We start from the raw sequence: 18,932 nt of genomic DNA on the forward strand, positions 1-18,932 counted from the left end.
GTTCAAACCCACCAGCCACTCCTCGGAAGGAAGGTTGGGCAATCTACTTCCGTAGTGATACTGCCTTGGCAACCCAAGGAGGGGTCTCTGTGAGTCGGGGCCGACTCGATGGCAAATAACAACAATAACAACAATGAAAACATATAGTCACTAGCACTAATTCCAAGGGAAAAATTTGCAAAATATGCTCAGAATTCTTGTATTCTGGGCAGATAAACTAATAAAACCTAAGACAATTTACTTGATCCAGTTCATATTCTGCTCACCTTGTTTCACTTCGGACCTGGCCACACTGTGTCTCTGTCTCCGTGTGGGTTCCATGAAGTGGATTTCTCCTCCCCCATGTATGATGCCTTCTGTTTCTCAAAATGACTCCGCTGCATTGGACCCCAGCTTCTCTCTCTTCAGTTACTGTTCTCGCTCTCTCTCCCTTTGCACTCAGTGCTCATTCTAATTCTTTATCCCCTCATTTAATGCTGATTTCCAGGATCATCATCTATATCCATTTCACTCATTTTTTCAGGTCTCTGTTGTAGAGGAATTGGGCAGAGTCTGTCACCAGGACACCATCTTGTCTCCTCCCCTAGGGTATCTCTCTATGATTTCAGATCAGCTTCTTAGAAGCCCCATAGCAGAAAATTTGTGGAAAGGATGGACTTAGCTCCATGTTTGAAGTTCCTTCAGATTCCAATCAGATTTTTTTTAATCCTTTTTGCAACTGTTAAAAAATTCAGCTTGTTTTCCATTATCCCAGTATTTTTCTTTCAAATATGGCATTTTCCCCCTATCTTTCTCAGCTCTCCAATGACCTTAATATATATGTATATGTATATATTAGTTTATTTATTATTTCTCATTGTCTTGGGAGAAGTAATGATTTTTTGTGACATACATCCTTATCGGAAGCCTAATTCATTATATGCTTCCGATATTTTAAACCAATTATTTAAAGTTTAAAAAGAAGAATTTATGGATTACTTGGGAAAGAATTCACATTTTCTCTCCATGACACTTTTTCTTCAGTGTCATAGAAATTCCTGGCTCCTAGATTCCCATATTTTCTCCCTTGAAGTTAACCATCACATGTTCATTTCATATTCTGTGGTCAACCATTTCAACTGCTTCCTTATCAGCAACCTCAACTTTCCTGCCAAATGGCCTTCTATGTTCACTTACTTGGTAATACTGATGTTTTCGTTCAATCTGCCACTCGCTTTCTCCTTGCCTACCACCTCAGTTATTGAACACTTCCAGAGAAATTACACAACTGCACAGATTAGTGCCAATCTACATTAGTGGCTTTAGCTTCAACCTCTGTGATTCCTTAGCATTCTCTCTATCTATCTTTCTGTCCTTTCTTCACTCTTTCCCTCTCTCTCTCTCACTCTTTCCCAAGCACGTATTTCCAACCTACTGTCGACTTGTTGTTGTTGTTGTTGTTGTTTGCCGTCGAGTCGGCCCCAACTCATAGCGACCCCTCCTTGGGTTTCCGAGGCAGTATCACTACGGAAGTAGGATTGCCCAACCTTCCTTCCGAGGAGCGGCTGGTGGGTTTGAACCGCCATCCTTCTGGTGAGCAGTCAAGTGCCTTAGGCACTAAAAACAAACAAACTCACTGCTGTTGAGTTGATTTTGACTCATAGTGACCCCTCCTTGGGTTTCCAAGGTAGTATCACTACGGAAGTAGATTGCCCGATCTTCCTTCTGAGGAGTGGCTGGTGGGTTTGAACTGCCAGCCTTCTGGTTAGCAGTCAAGTGCTTTAGGCACTACGCTACCAGAGCTCTTTAGCAAGAGGAAGCCTGTAATTTGCCTAATGAAAAGGCACAGGAGAGATAAGAGCAACATGATTCCATTTCATTCCCAACACACCCTCTCACACAGAAACAGTAGACCTCTTCCCTACACTGAGTCTCAACCCACCTTCTGCCCCTATGTCACACTCCAGCTCATCACTGCCTTCCTTCTCCCTTGGGTTTCTCATTTTTAGAGTGATTTTTGTTATTTCCTTGATTTTTTTGTTTCCCTCCATTTTCCAAAGATTATTTTGGTTGGTAGGAGTAACAGTTAGGCCATTAGCCATCTCAGCGAAAACTTGAAATCCAAAGACTCAGAAAAGTTAAACAATCCACCTTAAGGTAACAAAACCAGAAAATGTTTTGGCAGGTTTGGAATCAAAGTTTATTTTGCTCCTTATTCAAGTTTGTTTGTTTGTTTTAAATTTGCTTTTTGGAGGGAGGGATCTCACCACCATCAAGAAAGAAGGGCCAGGAGCACAGTGTATCCTTTGACCTGAGAGCCCTTTGCTGAACCTCCTTAATCCAGGACACAGAGAGCTGTGGCACAGGTGATGGCAAGAGATGATGAGAGGTAGCATCAGAGAACAGTGGCAGCAGAGGCAGCAGAACCAAGAGGCCCGAACAAGGAGTGAGGAAGGAGAGCGCCTTTGGGCCAAGGCTTACTGGTAGAATGGGGTGCCTCTGAACACTTACCAGTGTAGTTAAAAGAGCTCAGAAATATTTTCCTGAGCAGGGCAGAGGTCAAAGGGCCATGGGGCCAAGAGCCCAGGGACCAGAGAAAGGTATGCCTATGGGCACTGCTGAGAAGAGGTTCTCCTGATCAAGAACTATATCCTGAGTTGTTTCTGATCCTAAATTGTAACATGTTATTTCTTTGATAAACCCCACAATCATAAAATATCTCTATATCTATCTATTTGATAAAAATAATGCACAACAAAGGATACACCATGTCAATACACTCCATATGTACAATTACATCGTCTACATTCTCCTAATTGTATAACCATTCTCATGATCATTTTCTAAATTATTCCACCATCATTAACATAAAATCTCTGCCCCATAAGCTTCTCACTTAAACTTTGAGATGCTGTTGTCACTTTGATCATACAAAGATAAATCTTGGAAGACTCATTGCTTAAGACTGACACACTCCACTATTAAACTGAACTACAGAGCCCTGGTGCTGTAGTGCATAAGCCATTTGACTGCTAACCAAAAGTTTGGTGGTTCAAACCCACCAGCTGCTCTATGGGAGGAAGATGAGGCAATCTACTTCTGTAAATATTTACAGCCTTGGAAACCCAGTGGAACTCGCTATGAGTTGGAATCAAGTAGATGGCAGTGATTTGCTTTGGGAGGTTTGGTTCTAAGCAGACTTCCAGGGAAAGTTTTGGTTCAAGGTTCAAAGTTCTAAAATCCTGTTTTGATTTCCTTTTTCCACAACTTCTAGCTTTCCCAGGATCAGTCTTCACCACTAAGAAAAGAGAAACACATTAGTCCTTGGGGGAAAAATTTATCAAATGTAAAATCATCCACATATTTTGCATTTCCTCTTCCCATGTCGGTTGGTGAGTTCTGGACCTAGAGCGCCAAAGTATGAAGCTAGACTGATTACTTCATGTTTGTTTCTGAGAAGTATCCAGTGGAATTGTACTCCAGAGGCCCCAAAACTAGAAATAATCCCATCACAATTTCCAGGAAGAACCTCTAACATCCACCACTGAAATACGGGTTGTGACTTTCTAGCCAGCCCAATGCAACATGCAACCCTGGGTTCTTTCACTCTTCTCGGTTGTTCAGGCTGACAAGCTCCCTGAGAAGTGGTCCTCTTAGATCAAAAGAGAGAACTGCAGGAACAGTGTAGGTTCCTTTGGTAATGAATGCTGTTTGGGCCAGATAAATATGGTGAGTTCTGCAAGAAAGGGGCAGGGTTATGTTTCCCCTTCTAGTCCCACAGAGATCCAGTCAATGTCTCTGCCTCCTATTTCTCAGAGCACCCTGACATGAGCAGTGGGAGATTCTCCCTTATACAGTGAGTCATCTATGCACTCTTGCAGAGGGAGATGTTTATCTCAGAGGTGGCTATGATACAAGATACTTATGAGATTTGGCTCAGAGTCCCAGTTTAAACCTACTACCTATTTGTGATATTGTGCAAGTTACTTTCAATCTCACTGAGCCTTAAAAGCTCACCTGTGAAATGAATGTAACAAGATTCATGAGTAGTCCATTAAAAACTGCATTGTTTAGTGACTATCATCAATATTTGGCAGCTCTTTTTTCTGTCTTAGATGAGCTGAGGACCTGGAAGCAAGGTAATGTGGATCTTGGTGGATATGTAGCAAAGATGGAAGTAACCTGGAGCATAACTGTCCAACAAGTTCCCTTGCTTTTGTGTTTTCATCTCTGCCTGCTTGCTTATTTTTCCTTGTAGACTGAAGAATGGGAAACAGATGGACGGATCTGGGAGGCAGGGTCCATTGACCTAGAATTTCAAAGAAATGTAAATAGTGTAAGTGTTGAATCTATTAAAGAGGACCACAAGCACCACCTTTCTACAATTTTTGACATGTCTCTCTTCTCTCTTTCCACACAGAGTGGTGACTTGGACAAAAACAACCAGTCTACTGTCTCTGAATTCCTCCTCTTGGGACTCTGAGAGTTCAGACCAGCAGCTTCTCCTATTTGGCATCTTCCTGGTCATGGACCTGGTCATCGTTGTGGGCAACCTGCTCATCAACATGGCCATCAGTTTTGATTGGGGCCTTCACACCCCCATTCATCTTCCTAGCCCATCTCTCTCTTGCTGATGCCTGCTTTTCCTCTACCATTGTCCCTAAGATGCTGGTGAATATCCAGACACACAGTCAGACTATACTCCATGAAGAGTGTTTGGCCCAGATACATTTTTTCATGATATGTGGGGCTCTAGATGACTTCCTGTTGGGGTGATGGCCTACAACTGCTATCTGCAGACCTCTTCACTACTCCACAATCATGATTCATCTTGTATGCATGCTCCTCCTTGCACTATGCTGGGTTCTCACCACCCTTGCTGCCCTTTTACACACCCTGCTCATAACTAGGCTATCTTTCTATGCAGGCAACACTATCCATCACATTTTCTGTGACAACTGGTTCAGCCTGGTTCAGTCACAGCCAACAAAGCAACAGCCAAGTGAATGTGAATATTTTAAATGTTAGTAAATTAGGACACTAACCAGAACGGGGAAAATTGCAGGTTGAAGCCCTGCTAGATAGTTAATCTCCCTCTTAGAAAACAAGGCCAGTGTGCATATTGCATAGTAACCAAATCACTTGACCAGCTGAGTCAAGAACAACAGTGTCTGGCTCAAAAATGGTGGCTGACTGTGCCTCTTTGAACATGTATACTCTCCACGGTCCTCACAATAATCCAAAGTCATGCATCAGTCTCCTGAAAGGGCTCATTATGCCTCTTCTGAGTCTCCCATTCCAGAGCTTCAACCTGTAGTTTTTCTCATTCCAGTTAGTGTTCCAGATGACCCACATTTGAAAAATTCATGTCTGTTCCACTTTTGCTTTGTTGCTAATGGCTGAACTGGTTTGAACTTGTTCAAAGTCCTAGTTTCTGTCTACTTAAAGTTACAGAAGACTTACTGATTTTCATTGTTGATGACTTTCTGCTACACCCTTCCAGATGCAGATCATGAAACTGGCAGGCATCATGATTTTTTTTTTTTAAATTGCAAATACTACTATCCATCTTCCACATACTTTTTTTTTTCTCATTTGTTTGTTCTATATGTCTTTGTTGTTAGTTGCAGTTGAGTCATTTCCAACACATGGTAACTCCATGTGTTACAGAACAAAACTATTCATAGGGTTTTCTTGGATGTAGTTCTTAATGGAAGCAGATAACAAGGTCTTTTCTTCCACAGTACAACTGGAGGGGTCTGAACTGCCAACATTTGATTACATATGAGATAAGCAATATCCTTGTTAGCTTCCCATCTATCTTAGTTCTAGTAACATCATGCATATTAGCCATTTCCATACATTTGCTACAGGTCAGAAACTCCGGTTGACACTGTGGCCTTGCTGAACATTTTGATGTTTCTGTTCACATTGCTACTCATGGTTAAGTACTGCCACCTGGGCCTCTGATATCACAGAATAATTTTATTCTCAATCACACTAGGGAGCCAAGCTCCATGTTAGCATTTTCTATTGTCTCTAGCCTAGGAAGAAGAGTACCTGGTGAGCTCCATCACCCTCTACCCCCCACCCCCACCCCCCGGAGTATCCTTTATTGCTTTATTGAAGGTAGTGTCTTCTGGCCCCTCCTGAGAAACATTCTTAGCTGGTGGTTTTTATGGTCTCATATAACAAATCCATTCTGACATGAGAGATTCCTGACTTCTTCCTTGATACTCGCCAAGGATTTTGGTATCTTACTTTAGGCTATCACCATCTTTAAGCCTCAACAAGTGATCCCAGCAGTGTTCCTCTCTCTTGGGTCCCATGAGAATGCTTCCATGTCAAATCATTTTTCCCTATCCAGCTTTATGGAAACAGACTACTTCCTCGTCCAATACCCTGAAGTTCTATTTGCATTATATATCTGATATGGATGTTGTTGTTGCTAGGTGCCATTGAGTCATCTCTGATGCATAGTGATCCTATGCACAGCAGAACAAAACACTACCCAGCCCTGTGCCAGCCTCATGATCTTTGCTATACCTGAGCCCTTCATTGCAGCCACTGTGTCTGTCCAAATCATTGAGGGCTTTCCCCTTCTTCATTGACCCTCCACTTTATCAAGCATAATATCCTTCTCCAGGGAATGGTTCCTTCTGACAACATGACCAAAGTAGATGAGACAAAGTATGGCCATTCTCACTTCCAAGGAGCATTCTGGCTGCACTTCCTCCAGGACAGATTTGTTAGCCCTTTTAGCAGTCCATAGTACTCTTAGCATTCTTCTCCAACATCACAACTCAAAAACATCAACTCTTATTTGGTCTTCCTTGTTCATTGTCCAGCTCTCACATGCATAAGAGGTGATTTAAAATACCATGGCTTGGGTTAGGCACACCTTACTCTTCAGGGAGACATCTTTGGTCCTCATCACTTGAAAGGGGTCCTTTGCAGCAGATTTGCCCAATGCAATACATAGTCTGATGTCTTGACCACTACTTCCATTGGTGTTGATTGTAGAACCAAGTAATATGAAATCCTTGACAACTTCAATCTTTTCTCCATGAAGCTTGGTATGGATGTAAGTCTTAAATACTGAGGTGCTAGTATATATGACTTGGGTAACTTCAGACCTAAATTAAAACTTTATTTTTTAATTAAACTAAGATTTTCATTTCTACTTTTAAAAGAAATCATTCTTTTTTTAATTTTTATTTTTTTAAATCAAAGTTTTACTGCCTAGAAAGCAAAGAAGCAAAAGTCAGGATATCTACCCTGGATAAAGATTTGCCTAGTGACAAATTTGCTTAGTTCTAGTAAACTCTCTTCCCTGTGCAATTTCTCAGGCTCCCAAATCCTTGTGGCCTGAGCTTCTGCAGACTTTGGCAAAGTTTTATCAGCTGAACTTATTAAAACTTAAGTGGACATCTCTAAGTCCTTGTTCAAGATTCCCCAGGACCTACTTAAATGAGAAGCTAAAAAAGAAATAACTGCTATAATGCAGCATTTTCCTTTTACAGGCTTAGTCATTTCCTACACCAGTCCTCCAATTCTTACAGTTAGAAACTTCATGGTCAAGTTGGCAGTTTGTTCAGAATGTACATGAAATAACCCATGTTGTTATTCCTAAGTAACTCCACTATCCCTAATTCACATCTGTTACTTTCCAATGTTCCCCGTGATGCAGTATGCTTTACTGTCATAGACCTTTGTAGCATAATTTTTGCATCCCAGTCAAACCCAAAAGTCAATATTTGTTCACTTTTACTTAGGAAAATCAACAACTTACCTGGTCTGTTCTCCTACAAGAATTCATGGGGGCTCCAACATATTTCTTTCAGATTTTACATGCAGATTTGCAACCTTTGAAATTTCCAAATAACTTACCTTATTACAATATGCCAACAATTCACTCATCTGTACCACCTCTCAGCAGGCTTGCCTGGAAGGCACCATAGCCTTGCTAAAACATCTAGCCCTTGGAGGACACAAAATTTCAACAGAGAGATTGCAATTAGCTCAAACTTCTATGGATACTTAGCTCATTTAATTCTGCAAATGATGTTTCTATTGACTCCAGGAGAAAAGAAGCTTATTTCTTCCTCTGCCTAAAACAAAAAAAACAATTAAGGGGTTTTCTGGAACTCTGTGACTATTATCAAGCCTGGATTCTTAATTATTCTTTCATGGCACAGCCTTTATATAAATATTTGAAAATCTCTGTCCCTGATCCATCTGTCTTACTCCAGAAGATCAATGGACAATAACTAAGTTAAAAGAAACTTTGATTAAATCACCTGCTTTAGGATTCACTAACTATCATTTAGACTTCACACCTCAGTGTCTGAGGTTTCTAGTAATGTATTAGGTGTTCTTACACATTAACAACAACAACAACCACACACAGAAACATGGGGAACAAAATAGGCCTGTGGGTTACTATGGGTTGACACAGTGTCTACAACAATGGGCTCAGGTAGAGCAAATATTGTGAGGCTGGACAGGACTGGGCAATGTTTCATTCTGTTGTACATAAGGTCACTATGAGTCAGAGCTGACTCAACGGCACCTAACAACAATAACAACTACAACAAAGACCTGGGATACCAAGTGAATCATATATAGATGACAATCCTGGAAACATGGGCTTCAAAGGAAAGGATAAAGAAGTAGATCAAATATAAATTAGAAGAGGAAACTGAATAGAAACAGCAAACAAGAAACATATGGAGTGGTGAACTGCCAGTTGGCCTGGTACAGTATGGTCATTTTGAATTATTGCAAGCAGCCTTCCAGTTGGGGGAGGAACCAGATACCTGGCTCCACTCACTCAGGACTGTATAGGTGCATACCTCTTTGGTGATTAGCAACTAGAGATGTGTGATCATCCTCTTTACCCCAAACAATTTCCTGGTGACCAGAGATGTGGCCACTGCCACCCACCTGGTGGCTAGTGAAGCTCCCAATTGTCCCTCCCCCATGTGGTATTCCACTATCCCATCTCCTACTCTCCCCTCAGTGACCTCACTACTCATCACTGCACTCCCCTGGTGGCATGAGGCATGCTTTGGAGGATTGAGTGCTATAAGCCCACTACCTCACACATCTGCAGCTTGAGCTTCTCTTGGTGCTGTTTTGGACACCTTGGAAGGGCAAAGGAGTAGAATTGAATCAGGGAAAGGCAAAATTAGCAAAATTGAAGACAGATCTCTTAATATTAAACTGTTAGAGGATAAATCAGAAAAAAGAGAATGAAAAAAATGAAGAATGTCTAATAATTATGTGAGACACCATCAAGAGGAGTAATTTATGTGTGATTAGAATTCCAGAACAGGGAGAGATTTAAGGGGGTGGTGGTGATGGGCAGAAGCACCAAGAAACTTGTCAAAGATTTGGTGGGAGAAAATTTCCTAATATCATGAAAGATAAGAAGATATACATTTAAGAAGCTCAGTGGACCCCAAATAGGATAGACGAGAAAGAATCCTGAAAGCAGCTAGGTAAAAACAAAAAGATACTGACAAAGGAGAACCAACAAGACTATGGCAATAGGGTGGCATATGTAAAACTCTGAAAGAAAATAATTGCCAACCAAGAGTTATATATCTAGCAAAATCGTCTCCCAAACATGATAGCAAAATTAGGATATTTCCAGATAAACAGCAATTAAGGGAATTGGTAAAAAAACAGACAGGCCTTACAGGAAATGCTAAAGGGAGTCCTTTGGACAGACAACAAACAACAGCAGATGATAACCTAAGTTTAAGACATACAACAAGGTCACCCAGAAATTAATTCAGATATGAACCAAACCAAACCAAATCAAACTCACTGCCATTGGGTCGATTCCTATTTATAGTGACCCACATTGGCTGTAAATCTTTATGGAAGTAGATTGCCTCATCTTCCTCCCACAGAGCAGCTGATGGGTTTGAACCACTGACCTGGTTAACAGCCAAATGTATTACCCAATTGTGGTCATTAACTTTGTGTGTCAACTTGGCTGGGCCTGGTTGAGTGGCTGGGCAGCTGTATGTAGTATTCTCCATGATAAGACTGGTAATCAAGTCGATGGTGGAATCTACTGTGAGCAGCTGAGTAGCTGCTTTGGGTATGTGATTTGTTTCCCATATATAAGGAGAAGTTTTGGGGAATGGTCACTAACTTATGGCATGCTTGAATCCTGCATGTAGCTATGTCATTATTCAGCAGCCTGCCATGCTCTGCCAACCTTGGGACTTTCAATGGACTTGAATGAATGGCCTGCCATGTGGTTTGGTAACATCGGGACTGTGCCTTTTTACTTGTCAACCTTGGGTTTGTCAGTCTCAACAGCCAGCAGCTGTCTGAGTGAAGAAATGGCCATTTTAAATTATGGCTAGCAGCATTCCAATCAGAGTAGGAACAATATAATGGCTTAGCTTGCCCAGGACCACACCAGCCTTCACATCATTGATCAGGTGACCTCCCTCCTCACCTTGCACAACTTTCTGGTGACTAACAGCCAATATTACCCTCGATGGAGAAAGGTTGAGAGCCTTCCCATTGAGAATGAGACAAAGATGCTCATTATCACCACCCTGATTCAACATTCTACTGCAAGCCCTAGCCATAATAATAAGGCAAAACAAGAGAAATAAAAAGTATCCAATTTGAAAAGAAGAAGTAAAAGTATTTCTATTTGCAGATGACATGATCCTATACATAGAAGACCTTGAAGTTTCCACAACAAAACTGCTGGAACTAATAGAAAAATTGAACAATATTGCAGGGTACAAGATCAATACATGCACACACATGCACACACACAGACACACACAAAACAGTTGGATTTCTGTACACTAACAAAGACTACTCCAAAAAAGAAATCAAGGAAACAATTCTATTTACTATAGCCCCCAAATCAGTAACATATCTAGGAATCTATATAATAAAAATTATAAAACACTACTAAAAGAGACTAAAAGACACCTTAAAAAATGGAAAGACTTCCCGTGTTCATGGATTGGAAGACTTAATGTAGTGAAAATGTCAGTTCTACCAAAGGCAACCTACAGATGCAATCCTGACAAATCCCAACAGCATCCTTTACTGAATTAGAAAAACTAATGACCAACTTCATACAGAAAGGAAAGAAACCCCAAATAGGCCTCACACATAGCATACATAAACACACATGTACACATATGTATGTAACAAAACCTTAACATCTTGAAGACAGCAGTCAATTACAGATCACCGAAAGAGGCAGGAAAATATGTTTCAAGCCAATGAACAAAATAAAGGGATAGAAATGGTTGATGAGGAAGAACAGATAATAGAACTAGTGGACAGAGAATTAAAAAAAAAAAACTAATATTAAGGAGGAAGGAGACAAGATGGCAACCCGATGACACACTTCGCCCAGTCCCCCTGCAACAAAGACTCATAAGACCAAATGAAATACATACAGATGATAAGTCTGCAACCAAACCAAAAACCAAACTCACTGCTGTGGAGTCGGATCTGACTCATAGCGACCCCTCCTTGGGTTTCCAAGGCAGTATCACTACAGAAGTAGATTGCCCAACCTTCCTTCAGAGGAGTGGCTGGTGGGTTTAAATTGTCATTCTTCTGATTAGCAGTCAAATGCCTAGGCACTAGGTCACCAGAGCTCTCAAATCTGCAACACTGAGAGTCAAATGAAAGGATAAAAAATTGGATTAAACAGACAAAGAAACAAAGAAAATAATTGGATTAAACGCTAATTGGAAAAAGAAACAGAACAAAAACAGTGATGGAGGAGACAGACAGAATGGGGATCTGACACAGAGTGACCATTTTGAAAACCAAATGCCTTAACCACTACACCACCAGAGCTCCTCAGGGAATAGGGCCAGTGAGAAAAGGAAGGGAGAAAAGCCAATGAGAAACCAGGCTGAATACAACTCGGTTGTTTCACTAGAGGATGGGATGCCATGACATTTCTATTTCAACTTCTATAAGCTGTCAGTTTTTATTACTTTCACACTAATTTCCCTCTTGCTTTTTTCTTTTTCTCTTTGATTTCCAGCAGTTTGTCTACTATGTGGCTATTGTATTTTAATTTGTGTTTACCCTGCTTTGATTTCATTTGTCTTCTTGAATCTGTGAGTTGATGTTGGAGTAATATAGTTCTTTTTGAAATGCTGTTTTGACCCAGTTCTGAAGCCCTGGCTAGAGGTAGGTCACTTCCCCTTGTGGGGCAGCTGACTAAATCCACAGTGTAACCACTTCCCTTATTGGGCCCCTGTGCACCTCCCTAAATGCCCTGGGACAGGCAACAAACCACTAGAATCAGCTTTTTATGCCCTGAAGCCTGGAATTATTCAAAAATACCCAATCCTCCGGAAGCCTGTAAAACGTAGCTAACCCCACCCTGCTTGCCATATGAAATCCTTCTCCTGCAGTTGCATCTTATTGTTACCCTGTCCCCTGGGGCAACCCCGTGTGAGGTGTGTGGTAGCCTTGTTTTGTCAGGAGCTATGAGTAACAAAGAGTTCTGCCTTTCCTGTATCCTCAAGATGAAGAACTTCTAATCATAACTAAGATCATAGGAATATGAAACAATCTGCCTTTAGTTTTGGAATATTCTCAGGCACTATTATTTTGAATATTGCCTCTGCCCCCTTGTTTTTCTCTTGTCTCCTTCTGGGACTCTAAACACACACACATGTTAAACCTTTCCAGGTTTCCTCATGGCTTTTTGGCTCTCTTCTGTTTTTCTTTCAATCTCTTTCCTTTTTGTAATTCACCTAGGAGTTGACTTTGATTTCCTGCTGTGTTCAGTTCACTATTAAACCATCCAATTATTTATCTTTTGGTAGCTACTTTATTAAGATGTAATTCACATATGCAATTCAGCTATTTAAAGTGTACAGTTCAATGGTTTGTGGTATATTCAACCATTACCACAATTTTAGAACATTTTCGTCATCCCCTAAAGAAACTCCTGCTCCTTTAGCTGTAATTCCCCAACTGTCCCCACCTTACTCCCCATCCCTGTTGTTATGGTAGTGTCCATTAATCTACTTTCTGCTGTTTCTATAGATTTGCCTATTTTGAACATTTCACATAAATCAGATCATATAATTTGTGGTCTTTTTTGCCATCAATGACCTTGCTTCTTCAGTATCTCTAGTTATCTTGAAGTGGAGAGCTGCTGTTATTTGAAGCAGCCTCTTCCTAGGTGTATGATCTTGTCTTCTAAGTACTACAAGATTATAGGAAATTTTACTATGACTTTTGGGAGTCCTAGGCTCAGCTTAAGGAGCTCTGATGGTGCTGTGGTTAAAAAAACATTAGGCAGCTAACTGCAAGTTTGGCAACTTGAACCCACCAGTCTCTCCAAGGGAGAAAGAATAGGCAGTCTGCTTCCATCAACATATATAACCTTGGAAACACTATGGGGCAATTCTACTTGGTCCTGTAGGGTCAGTAGGAGTTGGAATGGACTCAATGGCAGTGGGTTGTAGTCCCAGATTCCCAGCCTCCCATGTGCTGCTCGAGAATCCTCAAATGTTCGTGAGCAGAAGATGGCTTTTAGAGTGCCTCAGTGTTCCCATGTGTCACATGAGCCCTGCTTGAACGTAGAAAGTCTTACTAATTTCTCTTTAGTATAATCTTCTGTGCAGATCAAGCCCAATTGATTCTGAGTCCTGCATCAACAAATGCTTGATTTGCTGGGATAAATGAATCCAGGAAGGCCTCATAAAGAAGTTAACATATCATGATGACGTTTGAAGTGAGGACAGGACATTACAAAATAGAAAATAGAGATAATTTTTCAAGGCAGCAGGAATAAAATGCAAAAAGTCACAGGCATGTCAAAAAAGACAACTGAGAAATTGTCACTCTGTTGGTGAGGTGACATGTAGATGTTATCAGCATAGAGGGATAACTGAGTCAGGAGAATAGTGTGGGTTAGAGAATATGAATGGGCAATTACTAGGGACATGGCTACCAGCAGGATGCAGTGCCTGGGACTCATGACCAACGTATAGTGAAGGGGGTGGCAGATAGCCACAAGCCGGTCATACGCCATCACCACCAGGAGAAAAACATCTAGACCAGTGAACCACAGGAAGAAGTAGATCTGAGATAGGCATCCAGCATAGGGGATAGTGTGTCTGTGAGCCTGGATATTCACCAGCATCCTGAGAACGGTGGTGGATGACAAACACAGGTCAGTGAGGGAGAAGTTGGCTAGGAAGAAGTACATGGGGGTGTAGAGACGTGGGTCAGAGCCAATGGCTAGGATGATGAGAAAGTTCCCCACCACCGTGACCAGGTATATGCCCAGGAAGACGCCAAAGAGGAGAGGCTGTTGCTCCCACTGCTCAGAGAGGCCCAGAAAGAGGAATTCAGAGACACTAGTGTGGTTTCCAGGTTTCATGTTGCTGGCGTAACTAAGGAATAAAATGAAGGATGCACTTCAGAAATTTTCCTTGTCCTGATATTGTCTCAATGGAAGCAAAGGCATATAATAAAGATGACTTCAGAATATTGATAGCTGTGCATTATCTTGTTGAAATCTTGACAAGGCCTATGAAGTAGTTATTGTCATGTCCGTTTTATTAATGAAGAAACTCCTAGAAAAAGATAGAGGTTTAAGTTTAAATCTTGGCAGTTCTGACTTTAAAGTCTGTGATCTTAATCTTTCTACTGTTGTTGTTGTTATGTGCCTTTGTCCTTCCTTCTGAGGAGTGGCTTCTGGGTTTGAACTGCTAGCCTTCTGGTTATCAGTCAAGTGCCTTAGGCACTATGCTACCAGAGCGCCTATCTTTCTACTACTCAGCCTCTATTAAGGCTTGTTGTTGTTATTGTAATTAAGTGCCATGGAGTTGATTTTTGACCCATAGTGATCCCATGTGACAGAGTAGCACTGCCCCATAGACTTTCTAGACTGTAACCTTTACAGGAGCAGGTAGCCGTCTTTCTCCCACGGAGCCACTGGGTAAGTTCCAACCGTTGGTTAGAACCTGAGTGCTTAACCATTGCACCACAAAGGCTGCCTTCTGCTAAGACACCCAGGAGTAATCCATCGATTCACTCCATAAACATTTATTAAGTACTTATTATATGTCAAGGAGCTGTAGGGTGCAATAGTTAGAGCACTCAGCTGCTAACCAAATGTCAGCAGCTCAAACTTAGCAACTCCTTTGCAGGAAGAAGATGTGACTGCTTCTGTAATTTTACAGCCTTGGAAACCCTATAGGACAATTCTACTATGTCCTATAGGGTCACTATGAGTCAGAATTGACTTGACAGTTTTGTTTTGTTTTGTTTTTTTAAGTACTTGTCAGTTCCTGATTCAGACATCAGGGAAACAATGGTGAAGAAGACAGCAAGGTCCTGCCCTTATGGAGTTAATATTCTAGTCAGAGGACACTACACGTAAAATAGTAACATTTAAATAAACAAGAAAATAAGTGCTAAATGGAAACAGAATGTAGTGGTGACTAGTGGATTACTTTAAATTGAATGGTCAGCAAAGAACTCAACAGCAAGAAATGAGTAAGAGCAGCCATCCAGATAAAGAACTGCATGGAAGGGCATATCAGAGGCAGGGAACAGCAAGTACCACAGGAGGATGAGTGCATGCATTTGGAGGAGCAGAAAGAGGGCAAAGTGTGGCTCAGGTAAAGTGAGTAAAGGAGAGAGGAAGGAGAGGAGGTTGAGGCGGTAGTCAGGAGCAGGTCATATATGTACATGGCATGCAAATTAGGAAAGTTACATTTTATTTTCAGTGCAATCAAAGACTTTTAGGAGTGAAAGGGTGGTTAAGCAGCAGACTACCATGAATTGATTTTATGATATGCATGTGATATGATAGCAACTTTGTTACTGTGTAGAGGATTGTAGGTATAAGAATACAAGTGGGAAGGTAGTGAAGAGACACCTACAGGAACCCTGGGTGTTAACGTGGAGTTAGAGTAAAGTGGAGGGAGCTGTGCTACAGAGAGTTCAGTAACTAGCCCAAGGAACATAAGTGATGGATCTGGACTCTAGAGTAAAAGGCATTTCACCCCACCAGCTACACCCTTCGGGTACAAGTATTTAAATTTTCTGAAGCGAAGGGGAAGGAATTAGGGTAATTTACTGTATCAAGGGAAGCCTTTTAAAGATATATGACTAAAAATACCTGAGAAATTATATCTAGAATATCTCTTAAAGGGTAGAGTCTTTGGAACCTCCTGGAAACATCAGAAGACTGAGAGAAGGAACGCCAGAGATTTGGATGACTGAGCTATTCCCAGAAAAGGAGAGAACCGAGAAGGCAAAGAGGTTTCAGGAACAGTTTACAAGATTTTAGGTATTAAGGAAAAAAACATTATGAGGTGTTTACTATGTGCCAATGACTTAATCCACCCAGCCTATGAGCTATGTGTCACTATGCTATATTTTCAGATCAGGAAACAGAGAGGTTAATTGACCAATCTAATAACACCACACAGATAGTAAGTAACTAAGTCAACTTGGTTGAATGACTTAAATCATTCAAACTAAGGTCTCTCTTCTATCAAATCTGGCAGTTGGTTCATTATGCAAAGCCACCTTCTGAGGCAAGCAGACCTTTATTTTTCTCATGGGTACTCACTACAAATATTTGTTAAGTGCTTTGAGAATGTTACTATGTGAAGTAGACTTATTCTTTGAAATGTTGCCACAGTAATTCTATGGAGTCATGTTTATAATTATTCATCTATTTAAATAGTTTTTGATTGCCTAGTCTATGCCAGGAATACCTGTTATGTAAGGTTAATTGAAACAGGTACTGCCCAAACCTCTAGGGAACTTACAGGCTAAGTAACGAGACCGACAATAAACAATGAAACACATAGACATATAGTTATAAACTCTGATAAGGTTAAAAAATGAGAGGTATAGAAGTACCACTGAGAAAGTATAATTGAAGGGCCTAATTTATATTATAGTTCAAAGAAAACTTCTTCAAGCACGTTAAATGTACGGTAGAACTTGAAGTAGTGATTACATCAGTCAAGACATAAGGGATATAAACTTCCCAGCATATGTGATGGTCCTGAGACCAGTGTGGCTGAAGAAGAGAGAGCAGGATGACACTTGGGTGGCATGGAGACAGCCCTGACCCTCTGGCCATTGCTGACTAAACCACACAGTCAACTGAATCAATTTTAGCTGGTCGGATTGTCTTTTCAAAACTTACAAGTGGTGATACAGAGAGTCTAGCTGGTGGTGTTTAGCTCTGATGATACAAATTCATGTTGAGCTGGAAAGAGAGGCAGCATCCTGGCCACTAGAGTCTTGTGTAAATCTTTGTAATATAGGAATAGAAACTAAGGAAGTCAGAATAAACACAGAGAAAATAGTAATCAAGACAACTAGCATTCCAGAAAGACGTAGTAACTGCCTCGTGGTTTTATAGTTTATTTCCGTTCTCTTGATTATTTTTCCCCCCTATAACAAAGAGCAGAATAACTTAGTACTCAACAGTTTAAACTCTGGGGTAAGGCAGACTCTGGCACCTACCTGTGTCATATAACAGCTATAGGTAAGTTACAAAACATCTCAAGGATAGCAACAACAACAATAGCAAGAAGAATAGTGTTTTGGGTACCTAGTGCCGCTCTGACAAGAATATACCACCAATGGGATGGCTTGACAAACAGGAGTTTATTCTCTGACAGTTCGGGAGGCTAGAAGTCCAAGTTCAAAGTGCCAGGCTCTAAGGGCTGTGTGAAAGCCTCTTGACGTTGGGCTTCAGCTCTGCCTCTTGTTTCCGGCCCACTGAAGCCAGAGGCGTCTCTTCATTCAGGCAGCTACTGGCTGCTGAGGCTAACAAGCCCAAGGTCGACAAATAAAATTGCACAGTCCCCATGTTACCAAACCACATGGCAGGCCATTAATTCAAATCCATTGAAAGTCCCAAGATCAGCAGAGCATGGCAGGCTGCTGAACAATGACATGACTATATTCAGGGTTCAAGCATGCCATAAGCTAGAGACCATTCCCAAAGCTATTTCTTATATATAGGAAGCAGACCACATACCCAAAGGCAGCTACTCAGCTGCTCCCAGTAGACTCCACCATGGAGTTGATTACCAGTCTCATCATGGGGAATACTACATCCAACTGGCCAGCCACTCAACCAGGCCCAGCCAAGTTGACACACAAACTTAACCACCACAGATAGTTAACAGGTATTGAGTGTAAACATATTCCAGTTACTTTGCTAATTGTTTTACTTGTTTAATTGGATTTTTACATTTCATAACATAAATTCTATATTTTGGGAAAAGGAAACTGAAGTATGATGTAGTTTGTCCCAAACTATACAGCTAGTTAATAGAAAATCCCAGACTTGAATTCTGGTCTGATTCACCACTCATCCAGGTGATTTCAACCAACCTCAGTTGCTGTTGAGCTGTGGGATCTGTAGCCTTAACACTTTCCCTTTGGGTAAGGGCAAATTCACATCACAGCTCCGTCTGAAGACTCAGCTTCTTCCTTTTATGAACTGGAAAGAAAATCCAGTGTAGTAGGCAACTGTGGGGCTGATTTCTAGAGTCACAGTAAGTGCAAGTAGGAGGATTTGAGGGGGCTCATTCTGGGAATATTTTCCATAGTTGGAGGCCCCAGAGTTCTCATTAGTGGGGATAGAAACTAATTGTCTCTGAATCCCTGATGAGACAAGGCGACTGCTCTTTACAGGTGGGACTCCTGTTCTACTTGTAGGCTCTTAAAGGTGTGCCCACTGTCTGTCACCTCAGGATACTCTGCTCTGAGCTTGCTACTATCAACTTACTCCCTTTAATCTGTAACTTAGAAAAAGAATTTGGGTAAATGGTTCCAATGGGGACAACAGAGATTTATTTCTCAGAGATCATTTCCTCGTCTTATCTTGAGATGTCTTGGCCCAAGTATCTTGGCCAATATTCTAACTCTTATGT

At 41.2% G+C, this 18,932-nt stretch overlaps 1 protein-coding gene across 1 annotated transcript in view; it reads right to left on the reverse strand.

Moving 5' to 3' along the window:
• Nucleotides 1-14,395, reverse strand: part of LOC103193501 (olfactory receptor 1N1-like) — a 17,239-nt gene extending 2,844 nt beyond the window's left edge. The window contains exon 1 of the mRNA XM_007936738.2: nucleotides 13,889-14,395. Within this exon, the coding sequence (XP_007934929.2) occupies nucleotides 13,889-14,395 (507 nt within the window). The remainder of the gene's footprint in view (nucleotides 1-13,888) is intronic.
• Nucleotides 14,396-18,932: the final 4,537 nt, after the last annotated feature.

Source organism: Orycteropus afer, unplaced genomic scaffold, assembly GCF_000298275.1.
Source record: "Orycteropus afer afer isolate SDZICR_OR568_19922 unplaced genomic scaffold, OryAfe1.0 scaffold00037, whole genome shotgun sequence".
NCBI classification, from domain to species: Eukaryota; Metazoa; Chordata; class Mammalia; order Tubulidentata; family Orycteropodidae; genus Orycteropus; species Orycteropus afer.